The following is a 26990-nucleotide window of genomic DNA, read 5'->3' on the forward strand; positions in this document are numbered from 1 at the left end:
GAAGCTGGAGATGCTCAATGGTTAAGAGCACTGGCTGTTCTAAAGGGCCTCAGTTCATTTCACCCACAGTGGTGACTCACAATTGTAACTCCAGTCTGAGGGGATCTGATGTCCCCTTGTGGCTTTCCCAGGAACTGCATGTACGTGGTGTAGGCAAAACACCAAAAGCTTATTGCTTTTTCAGTGGACCTGGGTTCTACTCCCAGCAGCCTCTCCTGACTCTCACAGGCCTCAGGCATTCATGTGGCACATGTACACCTGTGCATTTGATCTTTGTGTCACCCTTTGCTTTTTTTTTTTTTGAGACAGGGTTTCTCTGTGTAGCCTTGGCTGTCCTGAACTCACTCTGTAGACCAGGCTGGCCTCGAACTCAGAAATCCACCTGTCTCTGCCTCCCAAGTGCTGGGATTAAAGGCGTGCGCCACCACCACCCAGCTGCTACATTTTTTTTTTTTTTTACTAGATGTTTTCTTATTTACAATATTTCCTTTCCCAGGTTCCCCTAAAACCTAAAACAATCCCCTGTTCCCACCCCGCTCCCCCTGCTCACCATCCTACCCACTCCTGCTTACTGGCCCTGCTACTTTTTTTTTTTTTAAAGGATTCTACATTTTAAAAACAGATTTATTTATATTCATACACTGTAGCTGTCTTTAACACACCAGAAGAGGGCATCAGATCCCATTACAGATGGTTGTGAGCCACCATATGGCTGCTGGGATTTGAACTCAGGACCTTTGGAAGAGCAGCCTTAATTGCTGAGCTATCTTTCCAGCCCTACACAACAATTTTTTAATGTTAAAAAATACAAAGCCACTCAGAGATAACCTATCACAAGCATGAGGGTCTGAGTTAGATCCCAAGAGTCCACAAAATACCTGGGTATGGTGATATGTGGTTATATCCCCAGAAACGGGTAGCCATAGGCTTTGCTGGCCAGCCAGTGTGGCTCCAGTCAGCAAGGCCAAGGAAGAATCACTGGAGAGATGACTCAGCAGATAGAAGCACTGACTGCTCTTCCAGAGGTCCTGAGTTCAATTCCCAGAAACCACATGGTGGCTCACAACCATCCATAATGAGATCTGATGCCCTCTTCTGGTGCATCTGAAGACAGCTATGGTGTACTCACATTTAAATAAATGAGAAAAGAAAAAAAACCCTGACATGAAGCACAAGGTGACAGATGTCCAAGGAATGACAGGAGAAATTAACTTCTGGCCTCTACACAGACACTAAACCGAGGCATACACATGTGTTCACAGATACATACAAAATGTCTTGTTATTTTTAAGTTATTGTAGTCACACTGAGAGGTGGTGGTGGTGTTAGTGGCCAGGGATATACCCTTTTATCTCAGCACTCAGGAGGTGGAGGCAGGCAGATCTCCAGGTTTGAGGCCACATTGATCTACAGAGCAACAGGGCCACACAGAGAAACCCAAATAACATCCCCTCAAATTTTTTGTATGTGTGTGTGTGTGTGTATGTGTGTGTATATATATACATAAATATATATGTATATTTGGATATGTATTATATGTATGTGTATGTATGTATGCATATATATATATATATACATACATATACACATACACAACAATACAACATTATTGTAGCCATATGTAATGGTGCATACCTGCAGTGCACTGGAGTGACTGAAGTGGGTCATATGAGTCTAGGAGTTCACTAGCAGCTTGATCATCAACACAAACCCCATCTCTTTACAGACAGAAGTAAGGGGATACAAAATATACTGTGTTATGACTGGTGAGCGACTTTCTTTGTGCTAGATCAACTCAGTACTCTCCCCCACTTGTCCCAGTATTCTAGAAACAATCTGGCGACTCAGGTCCTCTACGTAGCTTGCTTTCAGGGCATGACCTTTGAGATCCAGGTTCATGGAATAGAACATAATCTTCTGAAGTTGCAATAGTGTGTGACTTATCACAACCACGTGCCTGCTCTGGCTTCTGATGATGGCCCCAATTCCAAACATCTACTTTCACAGGCTATTTCCTGAGTTCAGAAGAGTTTAGCTTGGGGGAAAATGTGTTGCTTTTTGGTTTTTTTTGTGGTTTTTTTTTTTTTTTTTTGGTTTTGTTTTTTTTAATGATTTATTTCATGTGCATTGGTATCTTGCTTGTATGTCTGTCTGTGTGAGGGTGACAGATTCCCTAGAACTGGAGTTACAGACAGTTGCAAGCTGCCATGTAGGTGCTGAGAATTGAACACCAGTCTTGTGTTAGCAGCCAGTGCTCTCAACCACTAAGCAAGCACAGACAAACCATGCGTGTGGGTGAGCCATGGATTTATTTTCTCCGATGCATAGCCTGGCCTTGGATTGGTGACTTTGACGCTGCTCTTCCCAAGACTTTTCGCAGATCTTGGAAGCAATGTGTGCCATCTCAGTGTAACAAGGCTGACTGTGCGCCGGGAGCAGTGACAGCTGAGTGATGCTTTAGACCCGGAACTTCTGCAAGCCACTGGCCAGCATGTGCTTTGCTTTCCTATCGCTCCCATAACCAATGCTGGCATCAGGATCTGGCCCTCGGGTCTTCCTGGCATCATGTTGGCAGGCACCTCTGTGTGTATACCAGTTGCACTTAGTTTTGACATAATGGTCTGACTGGTGCAGGCCAGAGGCTAAAGAGCAGCCATGATGCTTAGAAAAAGGAACATGGCCACCTCACAGGCAGCTGGGAGGCAGAAGACAGTATCTGCTTCTCTTTAAATTTGGGGATTACTTGTGTTTTGAGACAGTATTTCACTATGTAACCCTGGCTGGCCTTAAACTAGAGATCTGTCTCCTCTGTCTGCTAAGTACTCCTACTTGCCAAAATTTAGAGTATGGTTAGTTTTTTGAGACAGGGTTTCTCTGTGTAGGGTTGGCTGTCCTGGAATGTGTAGAGTAAGATGGCCTCGAACTCAGAGACCAGTCTGCCTCTGCATTCCGAGTGCAGAGAGTAAGCCAGCAGTAGCGCAGGTACTTTTTAATATTTCCTGCAACAGGGTGTGGTATGGTGTTGGGCATAGACATTCTACATGTTAAATATATGCTCTATTTTTTTTTTTTCGAGATAGGGTTTCTCTGTATTGCCCTGGCTGTCCTGGAACTCACCCTGTAGACCAGGCTGGCCTCGAACTCAGAAATCTGCCTGCCTCTGCCTCCCAAGTGCTGGGATTAAAGGTGTGAGCCACCACCGCCCGGCCTACATGCTCTATTTCTGAGCTACATTTCAAGCCTGGACATTTCATGTTTGAACCTTAACACAGTAAACACATATGCTTACTCCCTGAGGGGGTAGATGCAGCCAGCTATGCTGTCTGGCCATTTCAAGGTTCAGAAAGTAACTTGCCAGTGAGCTGTTCCCAAAACACCACTTCAGATTTTAACATCTTAGAAATGACACACCACATCAGGTTTTATTTCTGCGTTACGTGTATTTCGTACTTTCTGCAACAAACAGACCTTTTTCGGAAAGTGGTAACGTATCATGGAGGCAGCACTCACTACATCCCTAACCGTCTCTGATGATGAGGGATGTGGATCAGTGACTAAGTGCTTGTCTGGCACCCTCTTCCAGCCTCGCTCTTGTCTGTGTGCTCTCGGTTGGCTCAGAACTGGGGGTGCTCCAGCCTCAGCCTCCTGAGTCTTGGGCTGTGCCACCAGTCAGCTCAGTTTTACTTTGTATTGGTTTTCTTTTAATTTTAAAAGATTTATTTTATGTATACGAGTACACCATTGCTCTCTTCAGACACAGCAGAAGAGGGCATCAGATCCCATCACAGATGGTTGTGAGCCACCATATGGTTGCTGGGAATTGAAATCAGGACCTCTGGAAGAGCAGCCAGTGCTCTTACCCGCTGAGCCATCTCTCTAGCCCATTGTATTGCTTTTCTGATGTAGTACAGAGCTATGAGCACACTGTAGATGGAGATGCTGAGCCTTCTGGAGCTGAAGTGGTGAGCACAGATTCAGGCCAACGTCTGAGTGTATAGCTCAGGCTTGCTCCTAGTGTGTCTCTGGAGAGCCTCCGACTCTGCCATCTGCAAGGCGATCCTTTAAGGGGTGGGTCTTTACAAGGCTCAGGAGTCCATTTTTTCCGTGTGTGTTAATGTGTGATGTTTGGGATAGAAGTCAAGCCACATATTCTAATGCAGATCCTCCCTGGCTGATTCTATCAGGTACTTTTTTCTCTTTTTTTTTTATTTTATTTTATTTATTTTATGTGTATGAGTACACCGTAGCTGTACAGATGACCGTGAGCTTGCTCTGACCCTGTTCGCTCCAGCTCCGCTCGCTCCGGCCCCGCTCGCTCCAGAAGCTCATTACGGGTGGTTGTGAGCCACCATGTGGTTGCTGAGATCCGAACTCAGGACCTTCGGAAGAGCAGTCAGTGCTCTTACCCGCTGAGCCATCTCACCAGCCCTATCAGGTACTTTTTTTGTACTGACCCATACCTGATCCTTTACTGAATGATTCTAGGCAAGTGCTGTACCATGGGACTCCACCCTCTAGTTCCAAATCTACTTTTTCCTTTTTCCTCAGAACTAAGGTCTTATGGAGCCCAGGTTGGTCTCGAAACCACATGTCGCTGAGGCTGGCCTTGATCTTGAGTTCCTGTTCTTCTAGCCTAAATGTCCGCAGTGTGGGGCTTACAGGTGTCTGTCACTAGATCCTACCTGTTTGATAAAGGGTCCTGCTGTTTAGCCCAGGCTGGGCAGGTTGGGTTCCAGGCTACCTCAAAAACATTTTTTTCTTTTAAATCAAAGATGGTGGCAGAGAAACATGAACAGCAGAGAGAATTCCTGCTGGCAATGGCCTGGACTTAGGGGTCGAGAGAAATTAAACACAGCTGTCAGGAGGTGGCCTTGTACTTGTGCTGGTTTGGGGAGTGGGTGTCCATGAACAAAAGCCATGAAGCTTAGTACACCATTGATCTGCCTTGCATTCTTTTCTTGTTCTTTATGTTCATCTCCGTAGCAGTGAGATGAAAATAGCATCTTCTTTATTGCATCCTTCGACATAGGGCAATACCTGGATTCACTTGTATTAGGTCATTTGGGTTTGGGGAAGAGATTCACCTTTGATCTAGCTATTTCAACAATAATCCTTTCCTTCCATTTGTTCCTAGAGCCCTTCTACCCACCCCGCAGAAACTGTTTAGGAATCCCTTACCGGCAAACATGCTTAACCAGCTGAGAGGCTGAGTATTATAAATCAGAAGCTTTGTCAAGTTCGGGATAAGTTCCACATTCACTGGGGGGCCCACTCCTCTCCCTCTTCTGTGACAGGGTCTCATGCAGCCTAAACTGGCCTCAAACTTTTAATGTAGTCAAGGATGACCTTGAACTCTTGATTTTCCTGGAACAGCAAACAAGTACCTCTGGGGCATGCAATGCCAGCTGTAGGTCACTCTGTGCCTTCTATTGTGTCTGTTAGCACTGCTTTTCACTCACCTTTTCTCTTTTTCTCCTCCCCCAGCCCCCAAACAGGGTTTCTCTGGGTATTCCTGGCTGTCCTGGAATTCACTCAGGACGGCCTTGAGTCAGGCTGGCCTTGAATTCAGAGATCCACCTGCCTCTGCCTCCAGAATGCTGGGATAAAAGTGTTCATCACAACCCCTGGTCCAGATGTTCTTTCAAAGGAAAAACATTTATGTCCTCAGTACTTGATCCAGTGCACAGAACACAGGCAATGTTTTATCCAGAACTGAATTCCATGATAGTGAAGTGGAGTGCTAAGCATGAGCCAGGTGCAAAATACTCAGGAAGAGCTGCAGTTTGAGCTGGATGTTGGAACAGTAGTTGATTCAATCAGAAGAAATTTCCAAGTGGGTAGCGGAGAATTCGAAGACTGGAAGTCAAAATGAAGAAAGGTGTGATGTTGACTCTGGAACACAGCTCTCTAGACAGTGATGACACAGGTCTCCAGTTACATGAACATGAAGTGCATAAATAATTCCTTGAAGGGTCAGGAGTCATAGGGGACTGATGGACTTGATATCAGCCTAAAACTCACTGGGGAGAACCAACTCCCACAAATTGTCCTCTGTACCATATACACTTATAACATTCTCCAGTGTGTGTGGTGGCTCACCCCTTTGATCCCAGCATTCGGGAGGCAAAGGCAGGCGGATCTCTTTGAGTTCAAGGCCAGCCTGGTCTACAAAGAGAGTTGTGGGACAGCCAGGGCTACACAGAGAAAGAAACCCCGTCTCGGAAAAGCAAAATGAAATAAAATTTCCTGGTCAAATGCAACACAACAACACTGGAGAGACAAAATTAGGTGGTTCTGAATTCGAGGTTGGCCTGGTCTACAATATAGCAAATTCCCAGGCATGCATAAATAAGTAAAGTTCATTGAAGCAGCAGATTGGGTAAGTGGTGACTTCGAAATTTCATCCCACCACCACCATCGCAGCCTCGCCTGGCACACATCACGTGCGGGCAATACTAGGTTCTGCCTGCCAGTGAGAAGGCTAAGGGTCTCTGGAGGCGCACCGCAGGGACACCCCCGGGGGGGTGCGCAAGCGCGTTGAGGCCTCCAGGGCCCAAGGGGCGGGCGGGTGCGCGCGCTCCCTCGCGCACGCGCGCACGGAGGGGGGGCGACGGCCACGGTGACGTGCTGCGGTGGCAGCGGGTGGACGGCGACGCGTGAGGCGCGTGATATCCCGCGTCTTGGGAGCAGTGTCCCGGCCCCCAGCCACTCCCCGCCGCCGCCATGTCGGGCCGTTCGGTCCGGGCCGAGACCCGTAGCCGGGCCAAAGATGACATCAAGAAGGTGATGGCGGCCATCGAGAAAGTGCGGAAATGGTGAGGGGCGGGAGCGGAGGGGTTGCCGACGTGGGGTTGCGGGAAAGCCGGCGCGGAGGATCGCCAGACACGTACAGGCAGGGTGGGAACCAAGAGGCCGGCCCTTGGGGGGAGGGGGCCGGAGCAAAAAAGCGAAAGGAGGTCGCGCCGGTATCGGCGTGAAGTCAGAGTCCGCGTTCACTGTAGCCAATCAGAAAGACAGTCGGCTCGTAGCCCCTCCCACTAGCTGTCATTAGTCGCTTCCGGCCGCTCTGCCTGGGGCGGGACCTAGCGCTGCACAGTTGCACTTCCGGCGGGGACCTCGCGGGATTGCAGCCTGGCGGCTCCCACTTCGGTTTCCGCTCCTGCGCATCACAACTGTCCGGTGATGTCCGTTGTTGCCAAGTCTTAGCGATATAAGTGGTCGAAATTAAGCGGAAGTTTGTTAACACGGCACTTTTGGAACAGAAATCCCTGATATCTGTAGATCTGGGGCCCCCAGCCAGCCCACTCGCCATATGTTCGCTCGTAGCGCCCAGGGGACTCCATCCCTGCAAATGTATATTGCAAACCCAGACTTAACGAACAATTTAGGTCAGGATCTCATTGCATCAAACTGTTGTGAACCAGGTCTTTGAGCCATTCCAGTCCCCTCACTTAATGATTTGTAATTTCGTTACTGTTTTGTTTTTTTGACCGGATCTCCCCGAGTACTGCAGGCTGGCTTTAGGCCTGCAGTGATCCTTCTGCCTCAGTTTACCTAGTGACTAAGAGGCCGCTAGAGTGGTTTGTTCGTTTGTTTTTGAATCAGTGTCTCAAATCCTTTGGCTGTCCTGGAACTCACTTTGTAGGCCAGGCTGGGCTTGAACTCTCAAAGACCCACCTGTCTGTGCTTGCCAAGTGCTGGAAAAGGTCCACATCTAATGGCATTCCTCTGTTCCTATGTAATTCTCAAGTCTCTCCACCCCCTCTTGTTTTCTACTGGTAAGGAAAGTATGGAGGCTAGAAAAATGGTTCAGTGTTCAAAAGCACCTGGCTGCTCTTGCAGAGGACCTGGATTCAATTCCTGCCACCGCATGGTGGGTAACAAACAGCTGTACTCCAGTCCCATGGGATCCCATGTCCTCTGGCATCGGTGGGCACAGCATGTGTGTGATGCACAGATACACATGCATGTAAAGCACCCACACACATAGACATAATAAAATGCTCAAAAGAAATTTCAGTGTTGGTTCCTCAGAGACACATTGTGAAATTCTAGAGAAGGTCACCTTCATAGAATTTTCCTTAATTATGTTAGGTTGAACTACAAGACATTGCACATATTTGAACCAACTCCCAATTTCTTAATTCTTAGGGTAGCGCCCACAGCCTTGCTCACCCAAGGTGATTTCCCCTGCACTAAACTAGATCTACCCCAGTCCTATGCTTGACTTCTTAACTCAAAAATAACTAACACTGCAGCAAAACATGCTTCTAGTTCCCTAGCTACTCAAGGAAGAGCACATGAATCTAGGGGCTTCGGGCCTAAGCAGTGTAGTGAAATGGGCCAAATGCCTTAGGCCTGCTCAGCTACTCAGGAAGCTGAGGCAGGATGGTCACAAGTTTAAGGCTAGTCTAATCAACTTAAGAGTCCCTACTACAGATAAAAAAGACAAAGCAAGCATTTTGAGCAAGTAGGGATGTTGCTTGGTGGTAAAGCACCTGCCTAACATGGCCACGGCCCTGGATTCCATCCCTAGTCCCCACCCCCAACAGATGAGAAATGCCGAATGAGTTGAGGGCACACCTGGTTCAGTTGGGTTTAGAGACATGGGAGGCCATCATAGTTTGTTTCAAGGTGATCTTGAGTAAAAGCCACCCAACGTTTTCTTGCTTTGCTAGTAGGGTGGCAGATCTGCCATTTCTACCCCAGGAGGACAGGGAAGAGTGTTAAGGTAAGGGTCAGTTTTGTTTGTAAGTTGGGGATGGAGCCCATAGCCTTGGCCAGGCTAGACTAGTGCCTCCCACTGTTGTAGTTCCTGGCCCAAGATTCAAAGGCAGTTACAAAGCTGTAGTTTTTCTCCATGAGTAATCTCAGTTACCCAGCGTGCAAATGCTACCTGTTCCTTTCTTGTGATTGTTCTTCCTTTGGAGGGACCCTTAAATGGAAGATGAACAAAACTAGCCTAGGGAGACTTAGAAATTATCTCCAGGATCTTCATTGACTTCTATATGCTGGCGATCAAAGTCGGGACCTGTGCATGCTAATACGCCTGTTAAGACTGAGCCACATTCAGTGCCTTTCATGTCTTCCTCCAACCCCCAGTTTGTGGCAGTCCTCCTGCCTCAGCATCCAAGTGCTAAGATTACAAGCATACAGGTGAAAGCCACCCTACTCCTGGCTTTCACCCCTACTCTTGTTACTTTCTCTTGTCCAAACTTACCTTCAGGTAGGCTTGATAGAGAAGTCTAGAAAGCATTTTACGTCAAAGGAACAATCTGTTGAGATGCAGAAGACATAGTTAATAAACAAACGTGAAATGTGCTTTATTAATCCTAATTAATGCTCATCTTGTAGGGAGAAGAAATGGGTGACTGTAGGTGACACGTCCCTGAGGATATTCAAATGGGTGCCTGTGACAGATAGCAAGGAGGTAAGTGGTGGGGGGCCAACAGTTAAAGAGACCATTTTCTTAGTTTCCATTTCTTGCCTCTTTTAATTATAAAGAAATTTATTTCTCCAAAAAGACCTCAGGCTCTCTAGGTACAGTCTGTGCAAGACCCTCCTTTGTTATTTACTCCTTTATTCTCTTTAGTTAGAAGGTAGCTTAAGCCCTGTTCCTGTTGATAGGTTATTTCTCTGATGGTGAAGTGAACCAATCCAAGCCAGATTAGATTATATATTGGCATGTTTATTGGGAAGCTACTCTCAGGGGAGTTCATTGGCCTCAAGGATGGAAGCCAGGGAAGTCACCATGGGGAGAGAGTAGGGTGGGAAGAAAGAGAGAAAGACCGGGCGCTCGCTCTCTCTTTCTCTCTTTCTCTCTCTCTCTCTCTCTCTCTCTCTCTCTCTCTCTCTCTCTCTCTCTCCTCACACACACACACAGACACACACACACACACACACACGGGGTGTGTGGGGGGGGGAGAGCGTGAATGAGCAAAAAGTCTGGATTATATAGGGAAGACCATCTTGGAGAAGGACAGCCCAGCCCCTGGGCTAGAAAGTTAGGGTTAGGGGCAGGGTGTGCCAGCTAGGTACTGAGGAATCCTGGGGAATCCTGGGAGAGCCTGGAGCCAGGTCTGCTTTGAGCCAGGGTATGCCAGGTAGGCACTGAGGAATCCTGGGAGAGCCTGGAGGCCAGGTCTGCTTTGAGCCCTGCTTTGAGTAAAATGTGCACCTCAGTCCCCTGTCTGGGGGACGGAAACACCTGTATTTTTTCCTGTAAAGGTTTTTTTTTCCTTTTCATTGTGGCTGTTTTGCCTGCATGCATACAAGTGTACCATATTCATGCCTGAAGGTCAGAAGAGGGCTTCAGGTCCCTCAGAACTGGAGTCACCATCTAGGTCCATCTAGGAAATCAAGTCCAGATTCTCTGAAAGAGCAGTAAACACTCTTTAACTGCTGAAACATCTCTCCAGCTTCTCCACATTTTTAAAATATTATTTATTTTTATTTTATGTGCATGTGTGTTTTGCCTGCAGAGGCCAAAAGTGCATATCAGATCCTGTGGAACTAGAATTACAGACAGACACGAGCTGCTGTGTGTGCTGGGCTCACACATACGTCCTCCAGAAAAGCAGCAAATGTGCTCAGCCGCTGAGCCGCTGCTCTAGCCCCATCTTGCTTTTTAGACTACTGTCTGGGTAGCTCTGCGTGGACTCGGTAGAGTATGTAGCCTACGCTAGTTCCCAGTTCACCCCCTCCTCTCTCCTCCTGAGCACTGGAATTGCTGTCAGTCTGTTCCTCCAGCTACAAGAGATTTGATGCCCCCTACTGGTCCCCATAGATGGGCTCACATGCACATACCCAGAAATAAAAATAAAATAAATCTTTTAAAGAAAAAGATAGATAGGGAGCTGCCGGTTGCTGCATTTGCCTAGCAACCTTATTTCAATACTTGGAACCCATGTGAAGGTGGAGGGAGGGAGCTTTATCCTTTAATCTTCACCTGTGTGTCATGGCTTGTGCCCCTCCCCCCCATTGTGCACACATAATAATTAGTTTATTAAAAATATATGATAAGGGGCTGGAGAAATGGTTCAGGTGCTTGCTGCTCTTGCAGAGCACCTCGGTTTGGTTTCCAGTACCCACATGGTGGCTCTCAAACTGCCTGTAACTCTAGTTCCAGGGATCCTATGTCAGGCTTGCACATGGTGCACAGGCATACGTGCAGGCAAGGCATTCATACACGTAAACAAACCTTTTAAAATATATGTAAGAAAGCTGGGCATGGTATGTATACATGTATAAAAACATAATCAAAACAGAACTCAGCAGTCTAATAACTATAAACTAATGTCCTTGGCACAGAAACCTAGGTCTAGCTGGGTGGGTGATGTACACGTGTGATCCCAGTACTTAGGAGACTGAAGTGGAGGGAGAGTCTACGGCAGCCTGGCCTGCATAGAGAGTCCCTGTTCCAGGGGAGTAAGTTGGAAACACTAGGGTCCAGGAAAAGAGCATCCCTGACTCTGAAGGCCCTTCTCTCCAGGAGTGGCCACTCTCATGTATTTCTTACCACCACTCTGATCATTTTTAGGGATTTTGAACTTTATACAAACGAATCGTAGGGCGGGAGAGATGGCTCAGCAGTTTTGATGGCTCAGCAGTTTTGAGCAGTGGATGCTGTTCCGGAGGACCTGAGTTCAGTTCCCAGCCCCCACATGGTGGCTCACAACCATCTGTAACTCCAGTTCCAGGAGATCTGGTGCCCTGAACTGGCCTCTGCTGGCACCAGGTAGATATGTGGTGTACATATGGTATATGCAGCCAGTACACCGTACACAGAAAATAAAAATTGAAAAACTGAAAAACAAACCATAGTGTCTATTTTTGTGTCTTGATTTTGCTTTGTTGTGATTTTTGTTTGTTTCTTGTTTTGCTCAGCATTATATTTTCAATATCAATCCATGTTGTGTTTAGTCCTGTTTTTCCTTTTCCATGTACTATAGAATTTCTTTTTTCTCTTCGTCTATATTTTCTTTACATCTTTTCTTTGTAGGGGTGGGGGTTGTGAGACAAGGTCTCTCTGTGTAGCCCTGAATATTCTGGAATTTGCTGTGTAAATTTACCTGACCCTGAACTCACCGAGACTGTCCCACGTCTATCTCCTGAGCACTGGGATAAAGGCCTGTGGCTCAGTGTGTGGAAGGAAGCTGCTGCCTTCAATCTGAGCAGATATCTGTGAGTTAAAGGCCAGCCTGGTCTACAATGCAAGTCCAGAACAGCCAGGGCTACACAGAGAAACTGTGTCTCAAAAACACAAAACACAAAACAGTAACATAAAAGGAAGCATGATGGTGTAGCATGCCCATGTTGCACATGATGGTGTAGCATGCCCATGTTACACATGATGGTGTAGCATGCCCATGTCACACATGATGGTGCACATGCCCATGTTGCACATGATGGTGCTCATGCCCATGTTGCTGTTTGTCACAGAGTTGTTTTCTTTGTTGAGGTAGGGTTTCATGTAACTCAGGCTGGCTCAGACCTACTGTATAGCAGAGAATAGCCTTGAATTTCTGATTATCCTCCCTGTACCTTCCAAGTGTTGGATTTGCAGGCATGATCGCCATGCTTGGCAATTTCCTTACATAGTCTTTTTCTTATGAGTTGTGGGAATTCTGCATATTGTCCACTAAGCTATCCATGTATCTTTCCATTTGTAACTTGTTTTTAAAAAATATTCTGTAATGTTCAGAGTAATAGAAGTATTTAATTTGCTGGGCAGTGGTGGCGCATGCCTTTAATCCCAGCACTTGGGAGGCAGAGGCAGGTGGATTTCTGATTTTGAGGCCAGCTTAGTCTACAGAGTGGGTTCCTGGACAGCCAGGGCTATACAGAGAAACCCCGTCTCAACCCCCCACATACACACCCAAAAAAAAGAAGTGTTTAATTTTATTTATTCATTTTGGGGATTTTTGCAATAGAATCTCACTGTGTAGTTCATGCTGTCCCTGGACTTGGACTTCCCTCCTCTGTAGCCTTCAGAGTGCTAGGATGAGCACAGGTATGAGCTGCAGTGCTCAGGTAAAGTGTTCACATTCACAAAGATAAAAATAAATCCTTGAAAATATACTTGATGCATTTAAATTAAGCCTTAAGGACGTTTTTCCTGCTGAGTGTGGTAGTGCACACTTAAGGTCTCAGCAACTGTAGGCTGGTGGACCTGGGCTTCATCGCCATCTAAAACAACAGAATAACTAGTTGGGCCTAGTAGTGCCACAGGCCTCCGTCCCAGCTGCGCTCAGGAGGCAAAAGGGGAAGAACGTAGGTTCACAGCCTATCTGGGCTACAGAGGGAGTTTTAGGTCGGCATGGGCAGTGTAGTGAAATGGAATCAGATCGGCGGTAGGCCTCTCATCCCCATAATGTAGGAAGCAGAAGGAATATGGCCTTTCTTCGAGGCCCCAGAGATGGTCTTCCATGTAATCTAGAGACTGGCTGTTGTCTTTCCATTTATAAGACACCTGAGGCAGGGCAGACAAATGTGAAGTAGGGTTCCATTTCCATCATTTTCATGCAGGTGGACATTTGTCCTGGCTCCTTACTGGGGACAGTGCCAGCTTACCCTTCTCAGTCCTCACAAGTGTGCATTGGTGGGGCCAGCATATTCTGGCTGTCATTGATGGTCAGCTTCCTGTAGTGTTTGCCTTCAGGCTTACATGGAGACTGTGTACACCCCTGCTCAAGTGGGCTGGGGTGGGGGTTGCAGGACTCTTTTGTGTTTTAAAAGCCCGTCACCTGGGCTGGGCATGGCGGCACTCAAGAGGCGTCCAGGCCGTCCTGGTTTTCATTATGTCTTAGCTACTTTTCTGTTGCTGTGATAAGAAACCATGACCTAGGCAACTTTAAACAGAAGGAGTTTAATTGGGCTTTGGTTCTAGAGAGTTATTTAGAGTCTACAGTGGTGGCAGAGCTATGATGTGGCTGGGACAGCTGAGAGCTCCCACTGCAGGCCTCAGAAAGTACACTGGGAATGGTGTGGCTGAGACAGCTGAGAGCTCACACTGCAGGCCTTTGGGAATGGTGTGAGTCTTTTGAAAACTCAGAAGCACACCCCACCTCTTCTGTCTTGGAGTTTGTATTGATATGATAAAGACCTTGACCTTAAGCTGCCTGGGGCCTGGGGAGGGAAAAGTTTATTCTCTCAGGTTACTGCAGGTCATTCTCAGGTCCCAGCCAATCTGCCCCTAAATCAGGGCAGGAACTCAAGGCAGGAACCTAAGCAGAGGCTGAGAAGGAATGCTGCTTCCTGCCTTGCCTAGCCTGCTTTCTCATAGCACGCAGGACCACCAGCCCAGGGGATGATGAGCCCATCATCCTTCAAGAACATGCAGCACAGGATTGCCCACAGGCCAGCCGGATGGCGACATTTTCTCAATTAAGGGTCCCTCTTCCCAAGTGACTTAGTGTCAAGTGGATCTGAAACTAGCCAGCACCTCTTCCAACAAGGCCACGTCTCTTAAGCCTTCCAATCAACTGGAGACCAAGTATTGAAACATATAAACCTGTAGAGACCATTCTCATTCAAATCACCACACATAAGAGTTCTAGCCAGGGCTACATAGTGGAACTCTGCCTCAAAAACCAGCCAATCAAACAAACACAAACATTATGTGTTTGCTTACTGTGTCTTTCACTCATTTTTGATATATTTGTGACTTTTCCACAATAGGCAATTTTGTTGCTTCTGAAACCTGTATAAAGAGCTATTGTAATGTTTATCAATCTCTGGGTTTTTGCTTTGGTTATTTCTTTTTAACTTGTTATTGTAGCTTATTGAATTGAGTGTTTAGCTCTTGTGGGCATTTTCATTTGTTTAATTCTTTCATTTTGGGCGTGGGTGTTCTGACTGCGTATGTGCCTGTGCACTACATGCATGCCTGATGCCTGCAGAGGCTCAAAAAGGGCATCAGATCCCCTGGAAATAGAGTTACAGATGGTCGTGAGCTGTTGTGTGGGTACAGAACCCAGGTCCTGTGAAAGAGCAGCTAATGTTCTTAACTGCTGATCATCTCTCCAGCTCAATTGGTTTTTTTTATTTTGTTTTATTTGGGGGCCTTGTTTTTAGGGCTTGTCTGTTTGTTGAGACAGTCTCATGGAGTCCAGACTGGCCGCAAACTTGTTATATATACAAACATATACATATATGTATACATACACGTCCAAGGATGACTTTAAACTTCTGGTCCTCTTGCCTCCTGGGTCCTGGGATTACAATCAGGCACCATTATGCCCAACTTCATGGAGTGCTGAGGATGCAATCCCAGGGCATCACGAATGCTATGCAAACACTCTGCCACTGAACTACATCCCAGCGTGTGTATGCGTGTGTATATGTGTGTGTGTGTGGTGTGTGTGTGCGTCATGCGTGCATGCATGTGTGTATGTGTGTGTGTACACGTGTGCAGGTGTGCTTGCACGCATGCTTGCATGTGTGTATGTGCATGTGTGCGTGCATGTGTATGTGTGCGTGAGTGTGTGTGTGGTGTGTGTATGTGTATGCTTGTGTGCATGCATGCGTGTGTATGTGTGTGGTGTGTGTGTATGTGAGTGTGCATGTGTGTGCATGTGTGTGTGCACGCGCGTGCATGTGTGTGTCACACTCACCTCCACACCTGGCTTTTAGATGGGGCTGGGTTGAGTGTTGAATGTTAGGGCAGAGAACAGCCATGGAGCTAGAAGAGGCCAGAGGCCGGGTACTACCTCTCCTGTTGCTCAGCTGCTCCGCTATGGAGTTCCCTCTGCAGCTAGAGAGGCTGGGCCTTCCTCATTCTCCTGTCTCTTGAGTTCCCAGTTCCTCCCATTACTTCTGTTTAGACCTCTAAGGGCTCTCAAATAGCAGCCCTCAGAATTCTATGAAGTAGAAACAAAAATAATCTTATGGATACCCCTTATCTGTGTCATATTTCTTTCTTTTTCTTTTATAGAAAGAAAAATCAAAGTCGAATAATACAGCAGCCCGGGAACCCAATGGCTTTCCTTCTGATGCCTCAGCCAATTCCTCGCTCCTCCTTGAATTCCAGGGTGAGCTGATTGTGCATGTCTTCCTTTCAGAAAATAGAAAGCTTGGGAGCTAGAGGGATAATTCAGAGCTTAAGAGCACGTATTGCTCTCGTGAGGACCCAGGCTCAGTTTTCACCACCCATGTGGTTGCCCACAGCATCCCTAACTCCAGTTCCAGGGCATTTGATGTCTTCTGAGTTCCTCAGGCACCAGGAACACAAATGGTGCACATATGAAGACACAGGCAAAACCTCACACACACAATAAATCTAAAAAAATAGAGAATAATTCAAATATGTCACAGGAATAAGAATATCCCTGGGAGCCAAGTGGGGTGGCACAGGCCTTTAACCCTAGCACTTGGAAGGCAGAAGCAGGTAGATCTCTTAAGTTTGAGGCCAGCCAGGGCCACACAGAGAAACCCTGTCTCAAACAAAACAAAACAAATAATTGAAAAAACTGGGGTGGATCAGTGGTTTAGTGGCTAAGAGTCGGAACTACTCTTGAAGAGGACAGAAGTTCAGTCCCTAGTGCCCACTTCAAACGCTTCACAGCACCCAGTAACTCCAGCTCCAAGGGAGCTGGCCTCCTCTCTGTTCTTCTCAGGCACACCTCTCCTCACCACTCACATGTATATACACACACACACACACACACACACACACACATAATGAAAAATAAAAATATGGGTATTATAAAAAAGAAAACCAGAAAAGAGAAAAGAAAGAAAGAATGTGCTTGGGTGGCACCTGTAGCTCGGCAGCCATGCTTGCCCTGCATGTCAAGGCCCTGGGGTCGAGCCCCAGCCAGAAGCCGCTCATCTGGAAACCTGCTTCAAGTGCTGTGCCTTAGCTCGGGTTCAGTGCACAGGCCTTCCCTCAATCCCTGAGGAGGCCACCTCAGACAGACAGCCTGAGAGACCCCTGCACCCATTGCACCACCCTTTGGTGTGAAACAACTGTCTCACAGGGGTCACCTAGACCATCAGAAAGCACAGGTGTTTGTACTATGATTCATAATAGTAGCAAGTTTAAATTTATGAAGTAGAAACAAAAATAATTTTATGGTTGGGGTATTAAGGGCCTTAGCGTTAGGAAGGTTGAGAAGTGCCGCTCGCTCTATGCTCAGAAGGCACTTTCACCTTGGTCCTCATATGTACCCTCTGTCAGCCTGTGTGTGGGGCAAGCCCAGCAGTTATCAGCCCCACTTAAGGAATCTCACACTCTCAGGGCCAGAGTGTACAGGTGACAAGACTTTTTTTCCTTTTGGCAGTACTTGGGATTGGAGTCACAGCCTTCCAAGTGTGAGGTAGGCCCCTGCCTCTGAGCTCTGCCTGCAGCCCTGCTACATTTAATTTTGAGATGGGATCTCTGTAGGTTCTACAGGCTGACTTGAACTGTCGTCCCTCTACCTCAGCCTCCCAAGGAGGTCTGTTACAAGACTGTGCTGCCTGGCTTCAAAGGCACTTTGGTTTTAGTGTGGAGGATAGTAGTCCTGGAAAGAGGGAGGACTGCAGCGGCCTTATGCTGTCTCTCAGGAACCGTGTGCGAAGCTACCTAGCAGGCAGTTGTCCTTGCTGGCCTTCTTCCTCCCCACCAAGGTCAGTGTCATGGAGGAACAGGAACACAGGGAAAGGCCGTTCATTGATCAGAAGGCTCCAGGAAACAGGAGGCATCAGTCTAGTCACCAACCCCTCCTTTTTGTTTGTACTTTCTGAGTCTGGCACTTGGATATCCGGGAGAAGGCAGTGGCAGGGACTGCCTATAGAGTGTGATGGAAGGTGACCAGTGTGTCCACAGGGGCCAGTAGAAGCATTGGAGCTCATGGGATGGACCTTTCCACCCTGGGGAGCACTGAGGCTCCACCAAGCAACTGCTACTGTCACCAAGTGTTGGGAACCTGGAAAGGGAAGTCGTACCAGCCAGCAGCAGGAAGGCTGGGAAAATTGGTCTGAGAAACAGCGCTCAGTCAGCTTCTGGCTGCTGGAGCCAGGGTAAAGGGTAAAGAATGGCAGACAGTGAGGCCCGAGAGGCCCGAGGGGTTCAGGGTACAGAGCACTCTCCACTGTAGGAGCCATGCATGGGTTGGGTTGGAGTATTCACCTTGTCTATAGTGTAAGGCTGAGCGAGAGTCAAGGCTGTCACTGCAGGCTAGGCCAGTGACAAGGTCTGAATGGAGGCAAGAAGCAAGTGCAAGTGACCAGACTGTGCCTGCTGGAGGCGGATGGGGGAGGGAGACTGTGGCTGTCTCAGCTTTTAACTTACTTGATGACCCTAAGCCTTAGACAGCCCCAGGTGGTAATGTCTCATCCTTGGGGCAGTCAGGTGTCTGAGAGCCTGAGGTGATCTCCTCCAGGTACCACAGCCTCCTTCAGGAACTCCGAGGTCCAGACACCCAGACACGTGATGCTGCCATTCGTTGTGCCATGGGAAGGCACAGATGGCACCCCTGCCTCCCACTGTGCATCGAGAAGCTACCAGGCCAGAGCTGTAATTGGTAGGCAATAGAGGCATGGTTATATAAGCAGAGCTCCACATTCCTGGGCTAGAAATGTTGCAGCCAGACATTTTGGCTGCATGCTCTATATAATGTCAAATAGAAAATGCTTGGGTTGGGAATGTGGCTCAGTTGGTAGAGCACTCACGAAGTACACAGGAAGCCCTGGGGGCCATCCTCAGCACCACACAAAAACAGGTGTGGTGGTGCATGCCTCCAAGCTCAGCACTCATGAGGCGAAGAAGGTAGGAAGCTGGAGAGTTCATAATGAGTTCGGATACATAGTGAGTTCTTGTCAGGTGTGGTGAGTCACATCTGTAATTAGGACCAGGGAAGCAGAGCCAGGAGGATCAATGTAAGGTTGAGGCCAGTCTGGTCTATATAGTGACACCTGTCTCGAAGCAAATCTGCTTAAACTCTGCAGAGAGTTCCTAGGACATGGGAACCCCACGCAGGCCCCCCTTTTAGGGGCGCGCAGCAGCAGTAGTGTGTCATTGCCAGCTGTTGCCTTACTGTGCTTGGTTTGCAGATGAGAACAGCAACCAGAGCTCTGTGTCAGATGTCTATCAGCTCAAGGTGGACAGCAGCACCAACTCAAGCCCCAGCCCCCAGCAGAGCGAGTCCCTGAGCCCAGCACACACCTCAGACTTCCGCACCGATGACTCCCAGCCCCCAACGCTGGGCCAGGAGATCCTTGAGGGTGAGTCGGGGGATCTTTGGCCCTTGTTAGCTTCTGTTGTTTGGCCACACAACGGAAGTTGTTTTGGTGTAGATAATATGTGTTTGCTGTTGGCTGTGTGCTGTTCTAGATCTTTCCATGTGTTGCTTTATCTGATGTAGCAGCCCTCTCAGAACAGGGGGCTGAGTAGGAAGGGTGATGTTCTGAGTGGCTCCCAGTGTCTGCCGTGCTGGGATGGTGGCCCTCTGTGATTCAGTCACACTTCATTCATCTCACATGAGGGACAGTGGTTCCTTGTAGACCCTGCACATGTGGCTCCTGGGCCTGCCTCCTCTTGATATAGATCTCAGGATCTGCCCCCAGGCCAAGGCCAAGGCTGTACCTTGGGCTAACATTGCTGCTCTAACATTGCTGCTCTTATAGAGCCTTCGCTGCCTGCGTCTGAAGTTGCAGATGAACCTCCCACACTCACAAAGGAAGAACCAGTGCCAGTGGAGACACAGGTAAGAGGTTACTAGCCTTCCCTGTTTCCAGGAAAGAGAAGGAAAGACCCTAGGAAGGTAGAGTCTTCTGGGGAAACAGTCACTGGTTCTAAAACGGGGATAGGGTTTGGTCACCTGTGAGCTAGCAGAGGGTAGGCTTCATCCTGCAGTGTGGTGAATGGGCAGGGCTGCGGGGGTGGGGGTGGGGGGTTGGTTCATCATGCCCTGTCCTGCTCCTTCCAGACCACTGAGGAAGAGGAGGACTCTGGTGCCCCGCCCTTGAAGCGATTCTGTGTGGACCAACCTGTAGTACCGCAGACTACGTTGGAAAGCTAGCACCATCCTGGCCCCTCACCTCCTGGCCCCTGCCTCTATTTATTGCATTCTGGTCTGGCCGAGCTCTGATGCTTGGGGTCCAGGCAAGCACTAGGGTCCAGAGCCTGTGCGTGGGAGCCCTCTGGGCTAGAAGGCTGACAGAGGGCGTGGGGTCGTCGCACCATCTTCCTGTTCCTGACACTGTGTCTGCTTGCTCTTGAGCAGAGGAGCACTCACATCTTTTCTGCACCCCAAGTAGGCCAGAGCATCAGGGTTCATGTCTCACCTCCAGAACCACTGCACGGAGCTGCTGGCACCGCACGAGGAGAAAGGTGTGGAAGGCACCCTAGAGAAGAGTGCCTAGGATTACTTGAATTGAATGGAGACTGTAGAGTAGGGACTTTGCCACAGGGCCCAGCCCTGCAGGCTGCTGTTGGAAGAGGGACTGATAGGTAGAGATGTGGAGAACATGGGGAGAGGCTCTTTCAGGAGGGACGGGCTTTCTCCACCAGTGGGCAGGAGACCCGTGGGGGATGCATCCTGTCCCTGAGGCAGGCCGGCCTCTGTTGGATGCCCCAACTGCTCCCAGCCCTGTGCCTGCCAGAACCTTCTGCTTCCTCACACGCTATGCGCGCGCACACACAGCTTCCTGTTTTCACCTGTCCTTTCATTCCAGCATCCCTACCTCCTGCTGCAGAAAACCCCAGCCATGATTGGAGGTTCTGACCACAGTACCTGCCCTCAGTACTCCTTCAGCTCAGACTTTCTAGAAAGTTCCCTTTTCTTTAAAATCTGCATGTTTAATTAAACTTTATGATTTTATTTTTTGTCTGAAAAACGTTTAAGAAAATGGAAATGGGCAACAGCAAGTGAAGACCTATTTTAGCACTGAATAGAGTATTTTTAAAATTAAACTATTTGAAGTATGTCTTGTTAGTGTCTGACAGCTTCTTTCTACAAGGTTTTGGGAGCTGAGTTGGGTGGGTAAGTGATCCTGACATCATCGCTGCTGCCCTTTCAGATTTAAATGGGTTCAAGGCCGCACTTGAAATGAGTGAGTACCAGGTACAATAGCAGCCTGGAAAGCCAGCCCTCAGGAGCCTGAGGCAGGAGAAGCTGAGGCCTGGATCAGCCTGGCCTACTTAGAGTTCAAGGCATGGCTCGGCTTCATGGGAGGATTCTGTCTCAGGAAAATAGACAAAGAAAATAGGCTTGAGGAAATGATGTAGTAGGTAAAGCATTTTATCTAGAGAGAGTGAGGACCCGAGTTCCAGCCCCACGTAGGTAAGGCCAGATGAAGGAGTGCCGTCCATTATCCCTGTGTACCTGTGCAAGGTGGGAGGCAGAATCAGACTTCCCAGGAGCTCAAGACCCAGCTAGCCTAGACTACACGGGTGCCCAATTAGACGGTGGAAGGTGAGGACCAAACTTGAGGTGATCATCTGACCTCCATATGAACCCTGGTACATGTGCTGACACTCATGTGAACACCCATCCATCGTACATGAGGATCTAATACATGGATGTATGCACATAAGTTATATGCATACATTATTAGGCAGAGCAGGTGGCTTGGTAGTTACGGGCAGCATGGACTGCTCTTGCAGAGGTCCTGAGTCGAGTTCCCAGAACCCACAGGGTGGTTCATGACCAGGGGTTCTACCTTCCACATCACTTAAAACAAGGCACACTATTGTACTTGCGGCACTGGAGGTGGGTAGGCAGGAAGACTAGAGTCAGCCCTAGCATGGTGGCACAGGCCTTTAATCTCAGCACTCGGGAGGTAAAGGCAGGAGGATTTCTGTACATTCAAGGCTGGTTTACATAGTTCCAGGACAGCCAGAGCTACACTCTGACTCAAAAAAGAAAAGAAAAGTTTAGGGTCATCCTTTAGGCCAGCCTGGATTCCAAAGGACCCTGTCTCACAAATGAAAAAGGAGCTAGAAAGTCAGTTCAGCAGGTAAGAGCACTAGTTTTTAGAGCAGACTCCGGTTCGATTCCCAGAACCCACATGGATGCTAACAATGAAGGGTAACTTCAGTCCCAGGAGCTCTGATGTGTGCTTGTGGCCTCTGAAGGCATGGCACACCTACCTGAAATGCAGAGTCACACACACATAGACCAGACTCTCATCCACATAAATAGTACAATTTAACCAGGCATAGAGGCACACACCTTTAATCTTAGCACTAGAGAGGCAAAGGCAGATGGCTCCCTGTGGGTTTGAGGACAGCCAGAGCTACATCATGAAACTCTGTCTCAAAAATAAATAAAATATGCCGGGCAGTGGTGGCACACACTTTAAATCCCAGCACTTGGGAGGCAGAGGCAGGCAGATTTCTGAGTTCGAAGCCAGCCTGGTCTACAGGGTGAGTTCCAGGACAGCCAAGGCTACATAAGGAAACCCTGTCTCAAGAAAACATAAATAAATAAATAAATAAATAAATAAATAAATAAAATAGGACTGGCGAGATGGCTCAGCGGGTAGAAGCACTGACTGCTCTTCCGAAGGTCCTGAGTTCGGATCCCAGCAACCACATGGTGGCTCACAACCACCCATAATGATATCTGATGCCCTCTTCTGGTGTGTCTGAAGACAGCTACACTGTATTACACCTGAGGGAGCAGGGCCAGAGCGAGCGGCCATCTGTACAGCTACCGTGTACTCATACACATAAAAATAAGTAAATCTTTAAAAATTTTAAAAAATGTTTGTATAAAATAAATAAATAAATAAAATAGTAACAAAAGATTTCAGCTTGGTTATGTAGTTCCAAATGGTGCTTTTCCCAGCAGGAAGCCAGTTACTGTTCACCAGGGATGGACACAGGAGGGGGTCTGTAGAGGATGCCTAGAAACTGCTGTCTTCAATCTTGGTCCTTTAGTATTAATTTGTTTATTCAAATGGGACAGAGCCTGCATGGAATGAGTAATCATGCTAAAATTATGATTTACAAAGAAAAAGAAAACAACAGTCTTGCAGTGGGGGTGTAGCTCAGCTGGTAGAGAGCTTACTTCTCATTCGAGAAGCCTTGAGTTGGACAGAGGCCCTGAACAGCAGAAATGGGGCACCACACACCTGTAAGCCAGGCTCTGGGGGGTGAAACCAGAAGATGAGAGAGGTTTAAGGTCATTTTCTCAGCCACACAGAAAGATAGAGGCCACCCTGGCTTAAAAGAGATCCCACCTCAAAAACAAATCCAAATCCTTGAGTTGTCACTGTCTGCATGAGACCTAAGACAGAGCTCGGCAACATTCTGCCATAGATGAGGGAGGAACTCAAAGATCCTGCCCCTCCCTGGGAATCTAGGAGAGTCAATGCTGCTGGGAGAAGGGGCTGTATCTTCAGTGCCGTGGTGACAGGCAAGTTGCTCTCATCCATAGTCCTGCTAACAAAGTCAGACCCCACACAAAAACAAACAAACAAAAAACTCCAAAGGTAACAATAACAAAACCAAGAAAACAAAACATGAAGCAAAAAAAAAAAAATAATAAAATAAAACAAAACAATAACAAAAACAACAAAACATGTAAGTAGGTCCCCGTAATGGTGGCATAGGTCCTAGTACATAGGAGGCAGAGGCAGGTGGATCTCTTAAGTTCAAAGCTAGCTTGGTCTACAGAGTGAATTCCAGGAAAGCCAGGGGCACACAGAGAAACCCTGTTTCGATAAACCAAAAAATCCAAACCAAACCAAAATTAAAACGCGCACACACACATACACTCACTCACTCATACACACAACGAACCAAACAGAAACCAAAAACTCAAAACAAAATAAAGCCTGTGAAAATAGAAAGGGTGGTAGTGGTTCTCCTTCAGAATAAGAAATCAGAGGAAGAAGGAAGGCGATGAGAGGGTAATGAGCATGCCCATGATCAAAATGGGCCTGCTGGCAAGATGGCTCAGTGGGGGTCTTGTCAAGCCTGAGGACCTGAGTATAATCTCCAAGACCCACATAGTGGGAGGAGAGAACAGACCCCTGCCAAATTGTCCTCTGACTTCCACACCTGTACAGTAGCTCCCATGCTGTCCCCCAAAATAATAAAATGAATTTAGCCAGGGCAGTGGTGGCACACGCCTTTAATCCCAGCACTTGGGAGGCAGGGGCAGGTGGATTTCTGAATCTGAGGCCAGCCTGGTCTACAGAGTGAGTTCTAGGACAGCCAGGGCTACACAGAAACTCTGTCTCGAAAAAAAAAAAAGAATATATATATATATATATATATATATATATATATATATATTATATATGAAAATGCTTGATGAACTCATTACACGACTACATGTAAACAATATATGCTAATATTAAACACTGATCAAGGCCTGATAATTGAGGGAAAGAGGGTGGGTATAACTTTAATTTTTCAAACCCTATGGTATTTTTAAAGATTTATTTATTTGAGCTGGGCAGTGGTGGCACACGCCTTTAATCCCAGCACTTGGGAGGCAGAGGCAGGCGGATTTCTGAGTTCGAGGCCAACATGGTCTACAGAGTGAGTTCCAGGACAGCCGGGGCTATACAGAGAAACCCTGTCTTAAAAGATTTATCTATTTATTTCATGTATATGAGTACATTGTAGCTGTACAGATGGTTGTGGGCCTTCATGTGGTTGTTGGGAATGGAATTTAGGACCTATGCTCCCTCCAGCTCTCTCCGGCCCAAAGATTTATTTATTATTATAAATAAGTACACTGTAGCTATCTTCAGATGCACCAAAGAGGGCATCAGATCTCATTTTGGGTGGTTGTGAGCCACCATGTGGTTGCTGGGTTTGAACTCAGGACCTTTGGAAGAGCAGTCAATACTCTTAACCACTGAGCCATCTCGCCAGCCCCCTCAAACCCTATTTTTATACTTGATCTTAGCCAAAAGGCCGAGAAGCGATTCAACCCCCCCCTTTTTTTTTTGTTTTTTTTTTTTTGTTGTTGTTTTTTTCGAGACAGGGTTTCTCTGTGTAGCCCTGGCTGTCCTGGAACTCACTCTGTAGACCAGGCTGGCCTCGAACTCAGAAATCTGCCTGTCTCTGCCTCCCAAGTGTCAAACCCTATTTTTAATGATGGTTTTTAAATGCTTTAACCTCTTTTCTAGCCCACCACCCACCATTGGTAGTGGAAAAGAAAGGATACCGGGAAAGTGGACCTGTTTAGAAAGGGTTCTTTTGGGAAGCTGGAGTGATGGCTCAGAGGTTAAGAGCACTGACTCACTGGCTGCTCTTCCAGAGGTCCTGAGTTCAATTCCCAGGAACTACATAATGGCTCACAAGCATCTGTAATGGGGTCTGATGCCCTATTCTGGTGTGCAAGTATACATGCAGGCAAAACTCTATATATGTAATAAATAAATATTTTAAAAAAGGAAAAGAAAAGAAATAGTTCTTTGGAGCAGCTCTCATCTGTGTTGTCAGGCACAGGTCAGCAGCAGCAGCTCAGTCCACTCCTAAACATCTTATGGATACAGCAGCAGTCCAGATCAATAGTGTCTGGACAGCAGCAGGTAACATGACCTCGCAGGAAGAGCCAGGCCTCGGCCTCAGCACTAGTCAGCAGAAGGGACCAGGAGGGACACCAGAAAAAGTTCTCAGCTTTCCTTCTCTCAGGGAAGTGAAGATCAGCGAAGAGTGGATACCAACAAGCATTGCACAGCTAGCTATACCAGCAAGCCACGCTCAACCTCTGCCACTGTCTTCTATGGAGTCCTGACAAATGTAGCCCAACTACAAAATGTAAGGTGGACCAATGCATGTCTGTCATTAGTGAAGAACTCTTCAACACATGTCCTTTTACACGCTTGCTTTAGCAGAACATGTTTTCTCGGCTGTCTACTTCAGTGAAGCATTCCTTTATGTGTTTGCCTCAGCAAAACAACATCCAACACAACTGACTTTCCAGAGAACCCTTACATTTCCACTTCATATAGGTGTGCTTAGAATAATTAGGAGAAAAATTTCAGAAGGCAATGGAGCAATCCAAGGCACAGAGGAGAAGTGGATGCAACTGGGAGACTGAGGCAGGATGCCGGTGGTGTGAGGCTGGCCTGGCTACATGGTATGAACCTGTCTCACAAAACCGGGATGGCAGTGCCGGATAACTCTGTCCCTGCCCAGTAAGCGCATTTTCCTTCACTTTTTCTTTTTTCTTTCATTTCTGCTTTCCTTCCTTCGCTCCCTGCCCTTACCGCACCCCCTTTAGGACAGGCCATAGTCCTGCCTGATAAGGATCTAGTTGTCTCTCCTTTCCAGTGCTGGGATTCTGGTCTCCATGGCCACTAAGTTTCAGGTTCCCAACTCTCCAGCTTTTACTATTATTTTACTTTTCTGTGTGTGTGTGTGTGTGGGGGGGTGGTTAGTGTGAATGTATGTTTTGCCTGTGTGTCTGTGCCCTACATGTGTGCAGTGCCCAAGGAGACCAGAAGAGGGTGTCAGATCCCCTGGGATTGTGGTGGGATTGGACTTACTTATGAGCCACCATGTGGGCGCTGAGATTCTTTTTTTTTTTTTTTTAGATTTATTGTCTGTTGGTAGGGCCTTTAATCCCAGCACTTGGGAGGCAGAGGCAGGTGGATTTCTGGGTTCGAGGCCAGCCTTGTCTACAGAGTGAGTTCCAGGACAGCCAGGGCTACACAGAGAAACCCTGTCTCGAAAACAAAAACAAAACAAAACAAAAATTATTTATTTTATGTATGTGAGTACACTGTAGTTGTACAGACGGTTGTGAGCCTTCATGTGGTTGTTGGGAATTGAATTTTTAGGACATCTGCTTGCTCCTGTCAACTCTGTTCACTTAGTCCCTGCTTGCTCCGGCCCAAAGATTTATTATTACATACTAAATACACGGTAGCTTTCTTCAGACAGCACCAGAAGAGGGTGTCAGATCTCATTATGGGTGGTTGTGAGCCACCATGTGATTTCTGGAATTTGAACTCAGGACCTTCGGAAGAGCAATCAGTGCTCTTACCCGCTGAGCTATCTCGCAGCGGCATTGGGATTCAAATTCTAGTCCTCTGCA

The 26990-nt window shown here is 47.5% G+C and overlaps 1 protein-coding gene across 1 annotated transcript; it reads left to right on the top strand.

Moving 5' to 3' along the window:
• The first annotated feature begins 6555 nt into the window (after positions 1–6555).
• On the top strand, positions 6556–20910 carry Bcl7b (BAF chromatin remodeling complex subunit BCL7B). The gene is made up of 6 exons (XM_031338196.1): positions 6556–6815; positions 9355–9430; positions 15935–16031; positions 19036–19206; positions 19609–19688; positions 19911–20910. The coding sequence occupies exons 1-6, from the start codon at positions 6724–6726 to the stop codon at positions 20001–20003; spliced, it is 609 nt and encodes a 202-aa protein (XP_031194056.1). The 5' UTR covers positions 6556–6723; the 3' UTR covers positions 20004–20910.
• The last annotated feature ends 6080 nt before the right edge of the window (positions 20911–26990 follow it).

The sequence above is a fragment of the Mastomys coucha genome, unplaced genomic scaffold, assembly GCF_008632895.1.
Source record: "Mastomys coucha isolate ucsf_1 unplaced genomic scaffold, UCSF_Mcou_1 pScaffold22, whole genome shotgun sequence".
NCBI lineage: Eukaryota > Metazoa > Chordata > Mammalia > Rodentia > Muridae > Mastomys > Mastomys coucha.